This window comes from Ictalurus furcatus, chromosome 27 (genome assembly GCF_023375685.1).
Source record: "Ictalurus furcatus strain D&B chromosome 27, Billie_1.0, whole genome shotgun sequence".
Classification (NCBI taxonomy): Eukaryota; Metazoa; Chordata; class Actinopteri; order Siluriformes; family Ictaluridae; genus Ictalurus; species Ictalurus furcatus.
This window is the reverse complement of record NC_071281.1, coordinates 1924480-1945881: the sequence shown is the minus strand read 5'-3', so window position 1 is coordinate 1945881 and position 21402 is coordinate 1924480. Positions and strand designations below refer to the sequence as shown.

The following is a 21402-nucleotide window of genomic DNA, read 5'->3' as shown; positions in this document are numbered from 1 at the left end:
GGGTAGAAAACATATGAAATACCAGAACTGGCTAGGGGTAGAAAACATGAAATACCTGAACTGGCTAGGGGTAGAAAACATATGAAATACCTGAACTGGCTAGGGGTAGAAAACATATGAAATACCTGAACTGACTAGGGGCAAAAAACATATGAAAGACCTGAACTGGCTAGGGTTTTTTGAGATTTGTTCATTGCAAACTGCTGAAAGTCTGTAAATTTTGATAATAAACCGGATTTGCAATGTGGGTTGGTTGAATAATTTTGATTGCAACTGTATTTAAAGTCATTATATTATTATCCACATAACTTCCAGTTTTATACCAAAGACAAACTGATTATTGAAAATGGCTCCATATTATTACAGCATCCAGCTAACGCTCTGTGCCGTATTCTGTCCCGGTTATTTTTAACGAAGATCGCTTATGGCAAGCCGCTGATTTTCTCTAGCAGTGTCTCACAAGTCCATGTGGGATTTATGGGTTGAAACTTTGGAGCTACTCTTTATTTATCATTTTTCTCAGCCAGAGTTTATCGACTGTCTCACCTCCTACAGCTTCACGACGTTTATCTGGAGACTTCGTCTACTTCGGCATAGAACTCTAGAAATAAGCAAATATATCTATTATTCTGTATAGAAATATAGAATAATAAGTCTGTGTCATGTTTAGGGCTTTGCAGCACACTTTATTCATTGCAGTTTACGTGAGTCGACACAAACACAAGAAAAGGTGGCATGTACACACACGCAGGCGCACACACTCACACTCACATCAATCAATAATAACACACCAAACTAATATGCATCAGTTACTCCTTACAAAAGATTGTTTGAGGTGTTGTCGTTATTAATATCACAAGCCACTTTGGATACCTCAAATATTTGCACTTCACAAACACAGTCAACAACCAATAGTCACACACTTGCTTCAGTGGATAATCTAATAATCAGATACTGTTGACTTGTACATGAGAACTGCTGCTGTAATCATAAAGATTGTCCTGTACTTATCCCAAGACTCTTGGATTTACTCTTCTACAGCTGTATACTGTAACGATTTGTGATCTCATTATCGGGTGTCACCCAGACGAGGAGGGGTTCGTCTTTGAGTCTGGTTCCTCTTAAGGTTTCTTAAGGACCTACATCTAAACCTAAATCTGGAAAACAAAAGAACATATGTTGAACGCATACATACAAGTCACAAAAATACATTAAATAGCATTTAATCCAACATAAAAATAAACCAACCACGTGTTCATAAATATTCTAAAGGAGCCAAAAAAAGTAAAATGTAGGTAAGAAATAAACTGAATTGTTAATCTAAATTTCTATTTCCTAAAATCCTGAACTGCGTCCATACTTTTAAGATAAAACAGCATACAGCACAACAATACACTATCTAATCAATAATACTGGTACCAGTACGCTAATAAAATGTTAAAGCCGTCCCTCTTCTCCTGTTAGATTTGGAAGCAGTGTTGAGGGTTAAAACAGAGATACAGAACAGAACTATCACATCTCTCTCAGCTTTTTTCCAGGAACCTGAAGTGCTACCTCTTTAGCTTTTAGATCCCAGGCCACAGGACTAATGATGGGCTACACTGCTGAAGTGGGGAGTTTCTGGATCTTGCTGTAGAGCTGAGACGGATCATCAGCTGCTTCGTCTGCCACAAGCCTGTGGAACAAAAAGAGGTGATCTAAAGACTAGAATAGTGTAATGTCTTACATTTCTAATCAGTCACGTAATGAACTTAATGAAGCACAGTGAGTGTTGGTGTAATGATAATGATCTGCTCACTGGATGGCAGCAGTTCTCCTGCTAACATTCACAGCAGCGTACTGAACATCCTCGTCCTCTGTGGTGTCTGGAGGAAGTCTGGGTGACGGAGACACTTCCTGTGTGTAGAAGTTTTTAAAGACAACACTGGCATAGTGAACGTCATCCTGATCATCTGAGGTGACTCTTCCACTGCAGTCTGAGGCTGAGACATTTTCATAAACAGCAGGAGAGTGACGCTGAAAGGGAGAACAGAATAAAGTTATATATGAACATGTCACATGATCAAACATTCCCTCCTTTCATCCACACTCACCTGTCCACTCTCACCAGTGCTGCTGTGGCCATTAGCTGAGCTCGACTTCTTCTTCCTGAGAAACAACAAGCACATACGAATTTCAAATGAGTATTTATTTATACTTTTTTTTTTTTCTTCAAACATATTCAGTATGTTCACTATTAGCATACCACATCCACAGAGCTCCTGGGATGAGTGTTACTGCCAGGAAGGCAACCAGTCCCACTATGATGAACTTCAACACGATGTTCTTCTCCAAACCTTCAGAAATAAATTACAAGCAATATGAAGCTCTATGGTTGTACCAGCGAAACCAGTTAATGGCAGTGTTGCTATTTTGATTGGATACAAGCCAATTTTATCACATTTGCACACTGCTACAATTAACACCTACCATAAACATTCAACACGCTAAGGGGCCGAAAATGTAAGAAGTTGAATACTATTTTCTCTCTGAAATCTTTTGAACCAGTTGTAGTGATGACATTGTATTCCCAAACAAGTTTCCTGAACTTAAACAAAAAAAAAGAAAAGAAAACACTGCCACCCGAGGATTTGCTCTTTACACTGGCCACCACTTTCCCCAACTATTACAGTATGGTGTAAAACCTTTGAAGCACCCCAACATCCTGGGCTTCTCCTGGATGCTACTGCACATCCCACATGTATTGTGGAGGGACAAGGAAACTACCAACTGGTCAAGCCACTATCACAGTCACTGCATACACATGCTCTATGTGGCCCAATCGCAGTGGAAAGTCCAGAACATCATGCATCCATAGTTATTCCCTCAGAGTAACATGACCTGCCAGTGGTTTACTTCATCATCATCATCCCTACTACTGTGCCATAGAGCTGCTTTCTGGGACCACTCCGCTCCACAGCATAATTTACACCTTTTCTATCGCGGAACAATGCATGATGAAGGAGTACATCCTAGAGGCACTACAACAGGGGTATATCCAGCCTTCAACGTAACCATATTGGCTGGTTTCTTTTTTGTGTAAAAGATAGGAGGCAGACTCAGACCCTGCATTGACTACAGAGGGCTAAACCAAGTAACTGAAGTACAGATACCCCCTGCCACTAGTCCCGGTGGCTCTAGAACAGGTCAGATCTGCCCACATTTTCGACAACCTGGATTTCCACAGTGCCTACAACTTGATGCGTATCCAGGAGGGGATGAGTGGAAGTATGAATACCTGGTAATGCCATAAGGGCTCTCTAGCGCCCCCTCTGTTTTCCGACGTTTCATTAATGACGTTCTGAGAGACATGTTGGGAAGATATGTTATAGCACAACATCCTGATCTACTCCCCTCTCAGGACTCATGTGCACCATGTATGGCAGGTCCTCAAACATTTTCTAGGACACCAGCTCTATGTTAAGGGGAAGAAATGTGAGTTTCATGGAAGCACCATTTCATTCCTGGGTTACATCATCAGCCCAGACGGGGTCACCATGGACCAAACCAAAGTGACAGCTGTAACAGACTGGCTAACACCCAGGATGGTGAAGGACCTGCATGCGTTTTTAGGCTTCACTCATTTTTACAAGTTCTTTATTCTGGGATCCTGGGAATGGCACACTCAGTGACATCACAGCTCAAAAAAGGTAGTAAAGCGCCTGGCCTGGAACCCAGCAGTGGAGAAGGCCCTGCAGCAGCTTACCACCACGCTCGTCCTCATGCACCCCGAACCTTTGAAACCCTTTGTTGTTGAGGTGGAGGTATCCGAAACATGGGTCGTTGTACTTCTCTCTCAACAGTTCGAAGAAAAACCCAAGCTGCACTCAATAGCCTTTCTCGAGAAAACTATCCCCGGCAGAACAGAAATTATGACATTGGGAACTGAGAGCTACTTGCAGTAAAACTAGCATCGGAGGAGTGGTGCCACTGACTGGAGAGAGCCGATCACCTGTTTGTCATTTTCCCAGACCATAAGAATCTAGAATACCCCGAAACTGTTTTACGCCTGAATCCCCTTCAAGCATGCTGGTCCCTCTTCTATGCCAAGTTCCATGTTACCCTCTTCTATCAAGCTGGCACTAAGAACACAAACGCTGATGCTCCCTCTCATATGCACGCCGCCAAGCCACGAGAAGGCAGTGAGGACCCTATCCTTCCTCCATCTTGCTTTGTGGGTGTCGTGGGCTTGGAGGAAATATGAGCCTAAATGAATCTACTCATGATATCCGATATTGCATGGCATTAATGAACATGTAAAAGCTGAAAACATGTCTAAAGTTAGTTAATGTTCTTACAATAATAACATGAGTAGCTTCACATTAAATCATTTCTGCAGTAACAAATTACAATGCAGTTTCTTAACTAATACTTACACATTTACTAACTTATTGACTTATTCATTAATCATTCATTTATGATATATTAAAGGTACCTATAATTCTTTGTAAAGTGTCAAATCTAACATAAATAAACTGTGTAACTTGCTTTTAAAGCTCTTTTTCATGAGATGCTTCTGTTAGACACCAGTAGATATTTCATGACATTATGAGGTGAACAGCACATTTATTTTATTTTCTTTGTGGAAGTGGAAGAATTCTGTATCTAAGTTTCCATATTATTCTTAGATTATCAGACACAATCTTAGGATGCCCTGAACCGCTTGTGTTACATTGTAATCCTGACATATCATTGTTTCAACTTAAGATCTTATTTCAAGGTATTATATCAATAAAAAAAATTCTCATTATTTATACTTTAATAACTAGCTCTTCTTTTAACCAATATGCAGTATAGATTTTTGGTACAGAAACATCATTTCATTTTACTTAAAACATGTTCTTTATAAAGTTACATAGTAGACTGACACTGTATTTACCCAACACATCCAGGTGTGTCGGTGTAGAGTTACCCTTCACATCCAGGTGTGTCGGTGTAGAGTTACATAACACATCCAGGTGTGTCGGTGTAGAGTTACATAACACATCCAGGTGTGTTGGTGTAGAGTTACCCTTCACATCCAGGAGTGTCGGTGTAGAGTTGTGCTGTCCCAGCTGGTTGTGAGCAGTGCAGTAGTACAGTCCGCTGTGCTGGGAGCTGATGTTGCTGATGCTGTAATTCTGGCCTGTTGTCAGCAGTGTGTCTGCAGCTGCTCGCTGTTTAAACCAGGAGTAGGTGAGAACAGGAGGGTTTGCATCACTGCTACAGCTCAGAGTCACTGAATCCCCCTCCACTGTGTCTCCAGAGGAAAGAACCACTGCTCTGGTGTTTTTAGGAGAATCTGATTAGAAATAAAACACCTGAATCAGCTGGTGTGTGTTCAGGATCAGCATTTGATACAGATATAGATGTACTATGATTGAGGAGAGTCAAATCCACACTCACACACTGGAGGAGAGAGGAGACTGTCATGGCCTTCAACAGCACAGCTGTAACTGACCGCACCATCGACTGCAGCTACAGAGCAGGAGGCAGATTTACACTCAGACACACGCTGTCTGTTCTTGTACCAGATGTAAGTGGGGTTGTTAGACAGAGTGCAGGTGGTGATGCAGCTCAGATTCATGTACTGCTCACTCCAGTCTGATACTGTCACCTTCAGATCTGTAAATAATAAATTAGTGTATTATTTTTCATCTCTGTAAATGTAGTTAAGTAAATGTATAGTTATGTTGCTTTACCTGTGACAGACAGAGAGACTCCAGGATCACCGGTGTATTTACCCCCATCAGTGTAGAATCTGAATCTGTATGTTTGAGCGTCTCTCTCTCTCAGGTTAGTGATTCTCAGACTACAGTTATTCTGGGAGATCTGTGTGTACTGCACTCGGCCCTGATACTCCTCATCGTCTCTCACATCCACAGGTTCAACGCCAACCTGCTTTTTAATGAACCAGACTGATTTTATCACTGTGTGTCCTGCTGGATGGTTATAAGCACAAGAGAGATCAACTGATGCGTCTTTCAGAGCACACACATGTTTACGAGTGTAAGTCACACCCCAACACTTTTTACCCAGTACACCTGAAACACACAGAGAGGTGCACACAGGAAGGATTAACTCTAATGATCTGCACTGCTTTCTTCTAAAATTAATGTGAAATGTGAGCTTGTCTGTAAACCAGTAAAATATATCATAATAAAAGGCAATTAATAAAATCCATCAATTTTTAAAATAAACCATGATAATTGTTGGAAAATTGCTCTTTCGCGCATGCTGACATTTAATGCCACGTGATAAGATCAACAATTATGTGTTATTGTTTATAAATGTACAGACAGTAAACGTTGAATTTTGATTTATAACATTTTAATATATTAAGTGAGATTAAGTCACCGTGTCAAAAGCAATGCCACAGTGACTTGTAAAAGTAATCATCGCTCATTCTTCCTGGAAGATTTGCTCCAAGTTCTTCAGATTTCACCTTGTGTTTGAAACTTTTGTCCTGCTGAATGGTGAAGTGGTTTCTTTTTTTGTTTGTCTGTTTATAAAGCAGACTGAAGCAAGTTCTCTTGTAATTGCTCCGCCCATTCTCCCTTCAGTTCTGACAAGAAGCCCAGGTTCTGAGGATCAAAAGCGTCCCCAGAGCATGATGATGCCACCACCATATTTCATTGTAGTGAATGGATGTAGGATGGTGTTAATTGAGGAATGGCCTGTACTAGGACTGCACCACACAAGGCACGTCACAACTTGCCCGAATACCAGATCTCAGTCTTCATGTCTTCAGAAAAAAAATCACATCACTGGGCACACTCATGCTTTCATATGGCTCTTCTGGAGCAATGGTTTCTTTCTAGCTATTCCTAAACTATGGAATTATTTAACCTCTTTAGAATGCTCCTTAGTCTTCATTTCTACACTTTATTTTCGTTCCTTCTGGGGCATTGAATATTTATGCAAGCTGCTTTTTTTTTTCTTCCAGTTTTTGACTTTTGAATTTTCCATCCATTTTCTGTACCATTTATAATACACAGGATTGCGGCAGGGCCTCGAGTCTATCCCAGGAGACTCAGGGCATAAGGCAGGGGACACCTTGGGCAAGGTGCCAACCCATCGGAGCATACAATCGCTCAAACACTCACACACCCATTCACACACTATGGACAATCAGCCTACAACGTATGTTTTTGGACTGGGGGAGGGGTGGAAAACGGAATACCTGGAGGAAGGCAGGTATTGAACCCCCAACCCTGGAGGTGCGAAGCAAACGTGCTATAGTGAGAGTAATAGGAGTTACTGGTTTCAGTTTGATGCTGAGGAACTCTGACACCTACACACTGGAGGAGAGTGGTGTAAACTCCCATTCACCTGACAGGAGTAGTTACCATAATCAGATGGCAAGTTAATCACAATAGAGGCACCATTTCTGTTTTTCTCATACTGTCCATTCTTGTACCTGTAGAAATGGCCTGTTCTGAGGCTGCAGGTGGAGCTACAGGTCACCTCACTCCTCTCGGTTTTACAATGTTAGGCTTCACCTTTACCTTCAAGTCTACACACAATTATACAAATGTAAATAGTGTAAATACTTCATACCTGAAATATGTACTACATGCACTATATGGCCAATAGGATGTGGACACCTGACCATGACACCCATATGAGTTTGCTGATTATCCGATTAAAAAACCATGGGCATTGATATAGAGTTGGTCCCTCCTTTGCTACTCTAACCCTCTTCTTGGAAGGCTTTCCACTAGCTTTTGGAGCGTGGCCTTGGGGATTTGTGTCCATTGAGCTACAAGAGCATTACTGAGGTTGGGCAAAGAGGCAAAGAGGCCTGATGTACAGTCTGTGTTCCAGTTCATTCCAAAGGTGTTCAGTGGGGTTGAGGTGAAAGGAAATGTTAATACTACAGCATACAAAGACATTCTCGACAAGCATTTGCCTCCAACTTTGTGGCAACAGTTTGGGAAAACCCACATATACAGTTCCCTCTGTGACAACAGGCTGGTGGCCGGCACACAAAAGAGTTAAAGCGCTCCTCCCGCAACTGCCACCAAGGTGCTGAAAGGACAACTCCGCTTTCACACCACTAATGTTTTGGACAGCCCAAGAGCGCGTGGCTGCAAGACGGGGCCACAGAAACACACACGGCTGGCGGCTAATGATCGGCACGGCAGCTCTCCACCATCCAGCAGCCGACGGGAGCATATAAAAGGGCCTTCCTCCGCTAACAAAGAGAGAAACCGTCTCCAAAACAATACTAACATATTGTTCTCTGTTTTTCACAGACAACACGGCCTCAGAGGAAGACCTCGCTCCCTGGCTGCCTCCCCAGAGCTCCCAGACCTCCAGAAAAGGCCTCAATCTCTCTGGGACACCACACCATGCCCTCTACCCCAATGAGGACGACACCAACCCCTGAGCACCTCACTCCACCTAGCCTTTTTTTTACCCACACACGCTCTCTTTTGAATAAAACCCTCCAAGTTGTGCACCTAAGTGGCCTCCTGTGTGTCTGTGCTCAAACCACCGCAGCCTAGGTTCGCTAAACCTCCAAAAGTATTGGAATGGCAAGGCCAATGCATTTTGATTTACTATACAAAAAATGACTACAAGACAAAAGATCCCAATTTCATTTTTCATGATATTTACATCAGGATGCATTAAACAACTTAGAACATGGCACTTTTGGTGTCAGACCACCAAGCTTTTAGGTGAGCAAAATGATTGGAACTGAGTCTCTGTAAATTGGTAGACAACATGTTCCTGTAAACTTCTGAATACATTCTGCTGATACCAGCATGAGTTCCATCATGATACCATCATCAATAAAGATTAGTGAGAATGTTCCAGAAGCAGCCATGCAAGCCCAAACCATGACACTACCTCCACCATGTTTCACAGATAAGCTTGTGTTTTGGATCATGAGCAGATCCTTTCTTTCTCCACACTTTGGCCTTTCCCTCACTTTGGTAGAGGTTCATCTTGCTTCCAGAACTTTTGTGGCTCATCTCTGTATTTCTTTGTGAATTCCAATCTGTTTTTTTCTTCACTGCTTTCATAATGTTTCTATCATCAGCTGCTGTTGTTTACCTCGGCCGACCTGTTCCATGTCTGGTTGTTAGTACACCAGTGGATTCTTTCTTTTTCAGGACATTCCAAATTGTTGTATCGGCTATGCCCAATGCTTGTGCAATGGCTCTGGCCTTCATGTTGGTTTATCCTTTATAACAACAAATGCAGTCTTCACAGGTGAAACCCAGGGCTCATACCAACATTAGACATTCAGTATTGAGAAGTGTTGAAACTAATCAATCTAACAGGGCTCACCTGAGCAACAAGAAGCACCTGTCAGGCATATGTTCCAATATTTTTGATCACTTGAAAAGTGAGTGGGTTCAAACAAAAGGTGCCATGTTCCAAGTTGTTTAATGCAACCAGATGTAAATATCAGCAAATTCTGATCTATCATATTCATCTTTTGGTCTCAGTCTTCATGTACATGTAAATGTCTTCAGTGTATAACAAAAACAAAAGAATTGTTCCAGTACTTTCAGAGGGGACCGTAGGTGTAATGATCAGGTGTCCACGTACATTTGGCCATATTGTGTATATTATAGAATAAAATGTGTGTGTGTGTGTGTGTTACCTGTAACAGTCAGATGAACTCCAGATGGAGCTGGTATCCAGTCACTGCTCTGTGTTTTAAATCTGAATTTATAAACTCCAGAGTCACTCGCTCTCACATTCCTCACTGTCAGCTCACAGGAAGACCACCAGGTGCTTACAGACACTCGTCCTGAGTATTGTGGATCTTTCCTCAGGTCTCGGGGTTCTCCTTCAGAGCTCTGGACTCGATACCACTCTCTCTGTCTGACACTGGAGTAATAAGGTTTTCTTAACATACAGGGGATTTTTACTGTAGATCCAGTAACAACACAGAGACTCTGAGAGGAGAGAGTTACACTGTGCTGAGCCTGAACTCCTGGAACACGAACACACACACACACGTTGAGAGCTTTTCTGAACTGTTGCAGTAGTGACACAGCAGCACAGAAAACCGCTAGAAAGAGCTGAAATATCTGTTTTAAGTTTACCTGTCAGTAACACGAGGATCGCTGCTACTGTAATATCTCTCCACATTCTGTACAACACGGCGACATCCGCCTTCAGACAGCCGACACTTGAAGATCCACCACGTGTAGAGTTTAAGCTAACAGTATCCTTGGGGGAAGAATACTAACTGTCTTACTCAGCCTGTTCCTCCCTGACTCGCACTGGACTTGTAAGCAGTTATGAGCTTCTTTACGACACAGAAGATGAGTAGAGCACTTACCCCAGCATTGTGTTATCACAACACATCGTCTTATCTTAGTCTCTACCTTTTCTTTACGTCAGAACATACGTTCCAGTCTGACTTTTTCTAAACCGAGTTAAAGATGTACCGTGTCCTGATTTGAGGTTTTGCTTCTCTTCAGTTTCATCCGTTATGACTGTGTGTCTGTCTCTGTTCCTTCAGAAGGCGGTGAGCTCTGTCCAGTCGGGTTTCAGTTTGTCCAGACTGTCTGATAATGACATTCTGAAGGGTGATTTAACCAGAGGCTTTAGTCACAGACATGAGGGATTGAATTTGACCTCACAGCTCTGTACGCTTTCGGTAGTTTGTGAGGGTCTTTTCTTTAGACGCACTTTCACACTTCTCACCACACACACGGTTTTAGGATTTTAGGGTTAATGCTGGTGTGACAAACTTGAAGTAAAAAGTCACCAAAAGGTAAGAAGTAAATGTTTTTAACTGGTCAAATTAAATTAGTCACGTTTTCCCTTACTACTCCTTTAAAACTGTTAGAAGATGATTAGCAAATAAGACAAGCTAAATATAGCCAGTTAATGTTAGCAAACATGCCTTGTGGTGAGGTACAATGCCTGGGCACAATGTCTGTCCATCACGGAACAGTCTATGTCACTGTAGACGTTAAGTAGTGTGCGTCATTTTTATTCTTTTGTAAGCATCAGACATTGCCTCCATTTTCGGCAAAATAAATAAATAAATGCATAATAATAATAATAATAATAATAATAATAATAATAATAATACATTTCTTCCCCTCACTTGGGCCCCTGGACCCATGCCCCTAATGCCTATTGGATAATCCGGCCCAGGACAGGGGTTCTCGTCCTCAAGTTCCAAGTGCAGTGGTTTATTCATATTCTCTCTCTCTCTCTCTCTCTCTCTCTCTCTCTCTCTCTCTCTCTCTCACACACACACACACACACACACACACACACACACACACACACACACACACACACACACACAGACAGACAAATGCAGACAAAGAGAACAGAATACTTGGCTCAATATTTCTCCACACTCTTAGATTTAAAAATAAATAAATAAAGATGTATTGGAGACTGGACGGCGACTGACGGATCAGAGAGGTCAGGATACATTTTTTCGAACAGAATCACTAAGCACAGCAAAGTGTTAGCTTGACCTTTTATCATAGTCTCTTCCTTTTCATGTCTTTACACAGGAAGACGTATCGTCTCTTTCTCTATATCGTCTTCCATCTTCTTTTGTGCTGTAAAATCGATCTCGTCACCTTAACTGATCTTTCTCTGAACTTACTTAAATATGCGCACGCTACAGAAGGGCTGAGACACTTCTTACCACACACTTCACCCCTTTACATGATACGAGACATACTGCACATGTCCAATGATTGGCTATTCACTTACAGTGGTGCTTGAAAGTTTGTGAACCCAGTTTGTGAATCTTGTTCTCGGAGTGATCTTTGTTGGTCGAGGAGAATAACAATGGTCTTGAATTTCTTCCATTTCTACACAATCTGTCTGACTGTGGATTGGTGGAATCCAAACTCTTTAAAGATGGTTCTGTAATCTTTTCCACCATGATTAGCATCAACAACTCTTTTTCTGGAGGTCCTCAGCAATCTCCTTTGTCCTATTTTAAAGAATTCAAGCATCATTGTATATTTACATATTGTTAAAAATGGATTTAAAAAATAAAGAAATAAAATAAAAACACTCAAGGAGATCAGGAAAATAATTTAATAGATACCCATAAGATATGCTATACCCGGTAAAACCCCCTGAGAAAAGAGAGTGCAGGCCTTTTATAACAAAGGCATGAGGTCAATCAGTACATGCTTTCTATGATCTATGTCAATACAGCTTATACCACAGCACTGTTGAATTACAGGTTTATATATCAACACGCTCATTCGAACACGTCACCATTTCTATAGAGACAAACGGACGTGCCGCATTACGTCTATATAAGCATTTATGGAAGGAGTCTCCAGTGTCAGCGCTTTGTAACACTCACTAAGATTTTTGCAGGTGAGAGAACGACCTGCTAGAATATTAGCGATAACAGGCACTAGCTTGTTTCATGGGTGTTGCGCAACATTAAACACAACTGCAAACGGATTTTTTTTTTTTTTTTTAAAGTGTCATTCTTTAATAAATTTAAAAAATAGCAGTTTCTATCACACTGCTGTGGTATAAGAGTTATAAAAGACTTCAGGATGTGCTGTTAGAGTGTAAGGAAATAACCCACTTCGGGGCGTTAACAGTAACTCCGCTTCACATCATAACACCCCACCGATCGTTTTATTTTCCCGTCCACTATAAACAGCACGCCCCCCACAAGTCTTTTATTCTGTATGTAACTCACTCCAAATACAGTATGCGATTTACAAAGTGTAAAAACGTGTTAACGTTTGCCGTGTGCAAACTCTTCCGCCCAGCGCAACGTGTCCAGGAGGCTGGTAGAGTCCGCTGCTACGCCGACCCCCTTGGCGACAGTCGCCGAGCCGCCTGCGTTCCCGCCGAGGCGGCTGCAAACAGCCAGAGCCCATTCACTTGCTGAGATAGCAGTCTGACCCTGCGCGCACACACACACACACACACACACACACACACACACACACACACACACTCAAAATCTGATTGTATCATTGTACGAGGTCATAAAGTACACCAGTGCAAGTTCCCTCGTGTCCTATTTGACATACTATTTACTGTAGCAGGGTAGCATTTAACCAATTTTATGAAAATTTATATGCCAACTCTGTGTGTGTGTGTGTGTGTGTGTGTGTGTGTGTGTGTGTGTGAGAGAGAGAGCGTTTTACCTTAGGCACCTGACACGCGCAGAGCACTCTCCCTGATGGCTGAAGGTGAGACAGGAGCATGACCAGAGTGTGCGGCGTGCGCTCGCTCAGCTGGTTTACAGTCTTCATCACCACCTGCGCAATTTGTTCAGAACATGGTTCATTCCCGATCTTACACATCGCGCCTGCGTGCTACGTTGAAGCCAGCCATGTAGCGTGCCTAATGTTTATATATATTATATACACACACACACACACACACGTCGTGCTGTGATATATATGAATTTATATAAAGTGTATGAATCTATATGTGAAATATTGAATATAAGAAGTTCTTACAGATATGGAGTCGGTGTCCAGCATGTCCACCAGGACGGCTTTATCAGAGTGTCTGTTCAATAATTCCTGTGCTTTAGCAACAGCCTGTGGAGTAACACACACACACACACACACACACACACACAAAATTGATATTTTATCCTTAGTGCATATGTCTGTAAGTCAGTGAAAGAGACTGAGAGAGACAGAGAGAGTGGTGGAGAGATAGGCAGTGAATGGGTGGGGGGGGGGGGGACCTCTTTGAGCTCCAACTTGCGGATGGTGGTGTTGGTGCTCCTCTGTAAAGCCTTTAACCGAGTCTGGATCTCTTTTCTCTGCCACTGTGGGATAGCAGTGCTCTCTGCAGCCTGAACACACACACACACACACACACACACACACACACACACACACACTTTGAGAATCTAAACATTAGAAGGAATGGATGGAAAAACAGCAGGAGCATCATACAGAAAAAAGGGTGTGGCGTGCATACGTACATCCGTCAGGAGGCCGACCTCTTTAGAGAGCCTCAGCGCAGCTGGCAGTGAGGGGGCGTGGCCAGCTGTGATGCGAGCCGTCAGAGAGTCCACCTCCTCCAGCAGTGCTTGCCCCGCCTCCCGAGCCTTAATAGGTATAAAAAATAAAACAAAAACAAATAATTGATTTCCCCTGACACAGAACAAGAATTATTAGTTTCATGTGTTTATTTTTGAGTGTATGCATGGTGGGGCATTTCACTGCTACCCATAATGCACCGAGAGTGCTTCACGGCTTTGCCTGTTTACAAATTTTAATCAAAATACCAAGACTAAAACTTAGCTATCAAAATGACCACCTCTCTGTCTATAATTGATCCAGTGTAAACAGTGCTGTATAGTGCCTTGCGTAAGTATTCACCCCCCTTCTACATTCTGCAGTTGTACAACCTTGTACTGAAACTCGACACCCTGAGAACAGCATCCACACGGTGACGCTTGATGAAGCATGGTGGTGGTAGTAGGATGTTGAACGTTGCTTCTCGCTGCCTATTGAGGCCTCAGCCTCCTCATGGTTGTGCCAAATTCGGTCTATTTTTAAAAAAATAATGGATTTCATTTAGTCTCTTACGTTTTTGGCGCCGTCTCCAGTCACAGCTATGATGCGACTGATTCCCTTCACCATCTGTCGCTCAGACACGATCACGAGGTCCTGGATTCCTCCGGTCCGCAGCAGATGCCTGATAAACAAACACCAAAAAAAATTCAGTATTTCATTTACATACTATGCCACAGAAGTGAGTCCACCAACACCAAAAGTTATTTCACTAGTTAAACCCTAAAAAACACCCCAATATTAGATTTTACTCGTTTCGTAAATATTATTTAAAAAGTTACATCGACAACTTTAGCAGCTCAAGAAGCTTTCGGTTTCATTGAAAAAAAAAAAAAAATCAAGCTAAATGATGACGCTACACCGTTAGCTTCACTTTCACTCCTGTGTGTTCATTACATTACTCTCTCTACTACTTTAAGACAATAAAATGCTATTTTTAGACCTGTATTCGTAAATAACAATGCAATTGAGTTTGTAGAGCATCGCCGATAGTCTTACGTGCCACAGCAGAGCTCGACAGAGGTGCGTTTGTGCGTATCGCCACCGAGCAGCTCGGATACCGGGACGCCCACGGACACGATGCGGACCGGGTCAGGATACACCTGAACACACAGAGAAGTATATTTCATGCGGTCTGTATCAGGGGTTCACAAACTTTTCGCAAACCCTTTTATTGTAAAATAAAAAAATAAATAGAACCCAGAACACAAAAAAAAGGACCTCGTCTACAGTTCTCAGTCCTGCGATCTGATTGGCTCGAGCTAAAGGCACTTCCTGTGTGTGGACCACGTCGTTCTGTCGGATGATGGTCTGGATCATCTGCTCCACGTCCTGCAGCTGTGATACACTCAGAGAGGCCTGCACACACACAGGATTTTACTGGAGCTAAATAATGTACCGCGTGTGCTTAACCTTAAATACACACATTGAATCAGGATCTTTCTAACGTTTCTGCTAATTGGGGGGAGAAAGAAAAAAAAATAAAAATAAAAACAACAACAGACTGTCAGTTTTCACTGACTAAACACGTTCGATTGAGATGTTTTCGTTTGTAATCAAAATACTATGACTGAAACTGAAACACTGCTATCTCCAGTGTAAACAGTGCTGTATAGTGCCTTGCATAAGTATTCACCCCTCTACTTTCACACTGAGCAGTTGTACAACTTTGTACTGAAATGGACTCCCTGAGAACACCATCCACACGGTGACGCTTGATGAAGCATGGTGGTGGTAGTACCATGTTGAAAGTTTCTTCTCACTGCCTGTTGAATCCTCTGCCTCCTCATGGTTGTGCCATATTCTTTCCATTTTTAAAATAATGGATCTATGTATGCTCCGTACCACCATTACACAACTTCTGATGGCAACGGGTTGCACCAGACCGAATTTAAGGGTTTCAGAGCTACGAGTACCCATGTGACCTGAACCTTCACTTTTTTTTAATTGGAAATCATTGTTCGAGCTATACCGATATTTCCCTGCACTTCGATATCAAGGGCTATTTTGTGTAGATTTGTGGATTATAAACCTCAGTTAAGTTCATTTCATGTTTCTAGGTTGTAGAATTTCAGTGGAAAAGCTGGAAAAGGTCACGGGGGGGGGGGGGGGGGACGGACTTGTGCAGGGCAATGTAAAAAGCAGGGAGTGTAAAAAGCTGCAAACGCGAGTCTAACGCTGTAGCAGAAACGGTGGTGGCACCTTGGAGCTGAAGTCGAAGCGCAGTCGGTCTGTAGTGACGTGCGAGCCTCTCTGGACGACCTCGGAACCCAGAAACTCTCGCAGGGCAAAGTTGAGCACGTGAGTGGCCGTGTGCTTCACCATGCAGGATAGACGCTGAGCCTACACACCAGCAGCAAACACACACACACACACACACACACACACACACACACACACACACACACACAGAGAGAAATCTGATCGCTTTATTGTTTCGAATTCATCATGATGCTCTTTCGATATTTTACCTCAGACGTTCAGCGGATGTGTGTGAGCATGTTTCTGTGTGTGTGTGAACATATGTGCAGTACCTCATCCACATGAAGCTCTAACTGGTCTCCGGTTCTCAGAGTGTCAGCTGCGGTGACCTCATGCACCACATAGCCTCCAGCCATGCGTACACACTCCACAGGGAACAGCACGTCCTGAAAAGAAACACACACACACACAGTTTAATTTCAACAGTGTAGGTTGTACACAGGTCTGAGGTGTGTCCTGTATTGGCATAGCAAGAGGGCGAAAATCGTAATTTCGGCACCTCTGTATATTTTGTTATACAATTGGATAGGCTTCCGCTACACTGGTAAGTCACTAACAAACGTAAACGCAGTCGTGAGCGATACCTGAAGGCCGTCCTTGGTGAAGTAGCCCGTGTCATGTGTCTGGCCGCCCTGCTCGGCGTAGAAGCAGGTTCGGTCGAGCAGCACCGAACACCGCTGACCCTCGGTGACCTCGGACACCAAACCCTGATCGGTATACAGCGCCAACACCGAGGCTCTACACGGATCGAACGCTGAGATACGGATTAAACGCAAATTATGGAAAAAAAAGGGAACAGGGACATCGGAAATCTAAAACGAACTCCCTGTAAGTACCGTAAGTGCCGTCGTGCTGCAGGACGTAGCTGTATTTCGGAGAGTCGTCCGTGTGAGGAATTCCTCTGCTCTGCAGCTCTGCGAGGCCCTGCAAGTCCGAATGGAGTCCTCGTTCTCCAGCACCCCCTTCAGACTGACTCTGTAACTACAGCACATCAAGACTATTTTTTAGAAGGAGTCACCAGTGTCAGCGCTTTGTAACGGTCAGAGGTAAAGCTGTAACTTTAAACCGTCCTGAAATCACCGAACCTTTTCACGTTCGGCTGCGAGCCGCTCCACTCCACGTTTGTCCACGGTCATGCCGCGCTCCTCCAGCATGAGGTCGACGAGGTCGAGCGGGAAACCCAGGTTCCTGTGCAGAGACCAGGCCACAGAAGCTGGGGAACAAAACGAGGCGAGATTTAGGTTTCAAGACACGATCAAGACTTTGGAGTGTTACCTGGAATCTAAACGTGTGAGACCTGGAAACTCAACAGCGCTTCCGTCCATCTTATTCAGCGTCCTGTCGATCACTCTCCGGCCCTGCTTCAGGGAGGACAGAAACTGCGCCTCGTTGACGTTAACGATTTCCATGATCTAACGACAGACAGGTGGAAAGAGGAGAACTATTTAGACGTGCGTACGGTACAGCGCACGTTCATGTTCTTGTTCTCTACGCAAACCAGTTACACCGAGGAGCAGAGTGAAGCTTTATACACATCTCTGGATATTCTCTCGCACGCTCACCCTGTCAGTTTCCGCGTGCAGCTCGGGATAAGCGTCACCCTGCGAAGTCAGAGGAGACGGTGCCGTTGAATTCTCAAATCCGACCGGTCGATTCGTTTTCTATGTTGAATGATCGGGACTCACCAGGATGTGGGCCACAGTGGGCACCAGACTCGCCAGCGCACCCTCTGGAGCCTGCAGGACTTCCGTGGAGAAACGCACAGCTCGGCGCAGAATGCGTCGCAAAACCAGCCTGCAAACATGCAACGCAACACGGAGACGCTGAGAAAACGAGCATGAGAAATACGAGAGATCGCGTTAAATCACGTCACGTTACGCTTTCTGCGGTATCACGGACAACGTTAGTACTTTTAAGACACTTTTAAGGCAAAACGCAGCACATGAACAGTAGCCACGGCTAAGGTTTTAAACAGTCGCTGAACGAACCTTGTAATAGAGTATGTATTGCGTATCAAGAAAATATCTTTACCATGTTCTTTCTATTTTCAGTTCAACCCCTATGATGTGTATACTTGTGTTCGAATAATTCTATCTGGTGTTCAGAACGGTGTGTGTGTGTTCTTACTCTGCGCCGCTCATCCCGGGATACACTCCGTCTGCGATGCACACGCACAGCGTGCGAATGTGATCGGCGACCACGCGGTACGCCATGTCTACTCGCCCTTTGTCAACCCCGCCCGTCCTTCCCGAGTAGGCGCCGGCTTTGCTGCACTGCACACACGGGTACAAACCGTCAGTTCTGACATGCAAGACGGCGCGACACTCCGGCTGCAGATAAATACTTGTATTCCTCTTTTCAAAAAGATCATAAAAAGCTGTTTTCCTGTTTCGTTTCCAAACGTACATGGGCCTGACCAGGGAACACGACAGGTGTGTGACTATATGTGTATGTGTGTGTGTGTGTGAGAGAGAGAGAGAGAAAGAGAAAGACCTTATGGATGGCAGACAGTAGCGGTGTGAACAGGTCTGTGTCGTAGTTGGAGCGTTTCCCTTGTAGCACAGTGACGAGTCTCTCCAGTCCCATTCCAGTGTCCACGCTGCACTGTGGGAGAGGACGCAGGCTTCCGTCACCCTCCCTACACACACACACAAAGTTAACGACGTTACCAACAATGCATCAACGCAACCTGCTACTACTTGCCCCCCCCCCCCGCCCCCTCCCTGCCCCCTCCCTTTCTTGTGCAGTTAGATTAGTAGTATATGGTATGCGTTTGCCTGTTGTACTGCATGAACACCAAATTCCAGATCTCCACAACGTCCGGACTGTCCATGTTGACGAGCGCGGCGGCGTTCCGATCGCCTACGTGGTCGTAGTGGATCTCGGTGCACGGGCCACATGGCCCCGTCTCGCCCATCTCCCAGAAATTGTCCTTCATTCCGAATGGAAGAACGCGATCCGGGTGCACGCTGGGAGGAAAAAAAAAAACCTGGCGAATGTTATGAGCCAAAAAAATGATCATTGCACTTGCTAAAACACAAGTTTCTCCACGTCACCCTTGCTTCAGTGGACTTTAGAGCTACTGCTGTAATCATGAAGACTTTCCTGTTGTTCAAGCCAGGACTCAACAGCCTTTCAATGCAATTCTGCAGACTTACCTCTTCACACGTCTTCATCGTGGTATATTTTTATACCCTTGTACCACCATCATCATCTGCTGTCAATCACAAACCACCGTTTTGACCCCAAAAGAAAACACGACGCACTGGTCTTCATCAGCGGACGTACCCGAGGCTAAGCCAGATCTCTCGCGTCTCTTCGTCCGCAGGCAGGGCGCTCGCCACATCGCCGGAGAAATAGGACACGTAGAGACGCTCGGCCGGGATCCCGTACACTCCTGTTAACAAGCGCCAGGCCATCGTGCACGCTTCGACCTAAACACAACAGAACACAGTGCTTCTACAAACACTCGAACACTGCGCTACGGGATCTGATCGGGACCGTTTTCCGGCGCGGCGGCTCTGACCGTTCGTCAGAAAGCGACCGGAAAACGTTCGATAGGAAAGTCGAAGCACCTTGAAGTAGTCTCCGAACGACCAGTTGCCCAGCATCTCGAAGAAGGTGTGATGGTACACGTCTCTGCCCACGTCCTCCAGGTCGTTGTGTTTTCCGCCAGCGCGGACGCACTTCTGACTGTTCGCTACACGGCGGTACGAGGCCATCTCGCTGCGCGGGTCAGCACAGCCCAGCAACACGGGCTTAAACTGCAGGGGGGAAATAAAAATAAATCACAACACAATCACCGACATGGGATCAGACTCTGACATCATCTCCACGAGTTAATGTTTTGTCTATGTATTATTTACCATCTTTTTCGTAATGTCGTTTTTTTTCCCCTGCAATCACTGGCGCATGTAAATAATTTGGAATTCGTTTGCCTTGGAATATACACGTTTCCTGTTTCCTCCAGGAAGAAGTATGAGGTCGCCAAACCCAAACCCCTCCCCAAACCCAGCGTCAAGCTCTGTTCTCTTCTGCCAGGAGGTTACAGCGTTGCCATAAATGGATATTACAACGAGACAAACGTCAACACAGAAACGACTGAAGGACACAGATTTGCTGTTTCACAATAAACACCTCAGTCTCTGTGATTTAATTTTATGCATGAAGTTTCTCCAAGAGGCCCACACTGTGACAAACAAATTTAAAAAGGGGCCTCAAGGAACCCCACACACACCTGGGTTAGTCTCTACAGTTGTTAGACATTAGGAGGAGGGTGCCAATACTATTTTTTTTTGGGGGGGGGGGGGGGGGGCATAGAGCTAAAGCTCACTCATGGGATGTGTTAGTAATAATTATCACCAGGGTGCCAATATTTTCTTGGGTATGAGTGTATTCCTGTAAATGAAATGTATTATTAATAAAGTATCAGTGCTTCAGCCTTTCTGCTGTAACAGATGAACTCCAGGAGGTTGTTGTTGTTTATTGTTGTTGTTTATTGTTGTTGGCTCGCACACCTCAACACTATACATTAAAGTTGTAGATTTTATACATGCACACTGACTGACCTGATTCATCCCCGCGTTAACGAACAGCAGACTCGGGTCTCCTCTGGGACGGACCGGTGACGACGGAACAAACCTGTGTCCATAGTCCTGCGTGAAAAAATCCACAAAAGTCCGTCGCACGCGTTTGGCCGTGAATTCCTCGCGAACCGGAGACTGCGACAGCGCCGAACATCTTCTCACACTCGCCCACGAAATCTTCAAACGGGCGAAGTTTAACCGCAAAACGCCAATGCGCGCCGCCATCTTGCTTGTTGATATGGCGCGGTGTCCAGTCGAATCCGTATTCGAATAAATCCCGCCTCTGCGCTACGATTGGCTACTATTTGATACTGCGAGCTCGCTGATTGGCGGTGTGTTTCAGCGTCCACAAAATCAGCCAATCCTAGAACAGTAAGCGGTATTTAAAAAAGGAGGGGCGTTGGTGGGTATTGAGTGTGTGCGAAGCGTCCGCAACATAAAAGCACGGATTTCCGGTTAGGTGTTCTAAGATAAAAGTTTGAATAAAGGCACATTTCGTTCAAATGACATAACAA

General features: G+C 44.2%; 2 protein-coding genes across 5 annotated transcripts; both read right to left on the bottom strand.

Moving 5' to 3' along the window:
• Positions 1 to 654: 654 nt before the first annotated feature.
• LOC128602686 (B-cell receptor CD22-like) lies at positions 655 to 6566 on the bottom strand. Of its 3 annotated transcripts, XM_053616635.1 has the most exons (7): positions 5425 to 6566; positions 4919 to 5320; positions 2246 to 2336; positions 2094 to 2148; positions 1799 to 2016; positions 1555 to 1675; positions 655 to 1157 (listed from the first exon to the last, which is right to left on the bottom strand). In XM_053616635.1, exons 1-6 carry the CDS (start codon positions 5603 to 5605, stop codon positions 1597 to 1599), a joined length of 1026 nt encoding a protein of 341 aa, XP_053472610.1. In that variant the 5' UTR covers positions 5606 to 6566; the 3' UTR covers positions 655 to 1157; positions 1555 to 1596. The 3 variants fall into 3 exon arrangements, with proteins under 3 accessions (XP_053472610.1, XP_053472609.1, XP_053472611.1); XM_053616634.1 differs by having other exon boundaries at positions 655 to 1675; XM_053616636.1 differs by having other exon boundaries at positions 655 to 1675; positions 5051 to 5320.
• A 5483-nt stretch (positions 6567 to 12049) lies between these two features.
• On the bottom strand, positions 12050 to 21351 carry aars2 (alanyl-tRNA synthetase 2, mitochondrial (putative)). 2 transcript variants are annotated; one of them, XM_053616630.1, is made up of 22 exons: positions 20870 to 21351; positions 19877 to 20065; positions 19590 to 19735; positions 19079 to 19270; positions 18795 to 18939; positions 18429 to 18574; positions 17987 to 18095; positions 17864 to 17902; positions 17599 to 17713; positions 17387 to 17514; positions 17138 to 17282; positions 16886 to 17055; positions 16574 to 16687; positions 16242 to 16382; positions 15261 to 15398; positions 15039 to 15142; positions 14556 to 14664; positions 13946 to 14071; positions 13703 to 13813; positions 13467 to 13550; positions 13149 to 13262; positions 12050 to 12901 (listed from the first exon to the last, which is right to left on the bottom strand). In XM_053616630.1, exons 1-22 carry the CDS (start codon positions 21110 to 21112, stop codon positions 12731 to 12733), a joined length of 2979 nt encoding a protein of 992 aa, XP_053472605.1. In that variant the 5' UTR covers positions 21113 to 21351; the 3' UTR covers positions 12050 to 12730. The 2 variants fall into 2 exon arrangements, with proteins under 2 accessions (XP_053472605.1, XP_053472608.1); XM_053616633.1 differs by lacking the exon at positions 12050 to 12901 and having other exon boundaries at positions 13262 to 13347.
• Between the last annotated feature and the right edge of the window lie 51 nt (positions 21352 to 21402).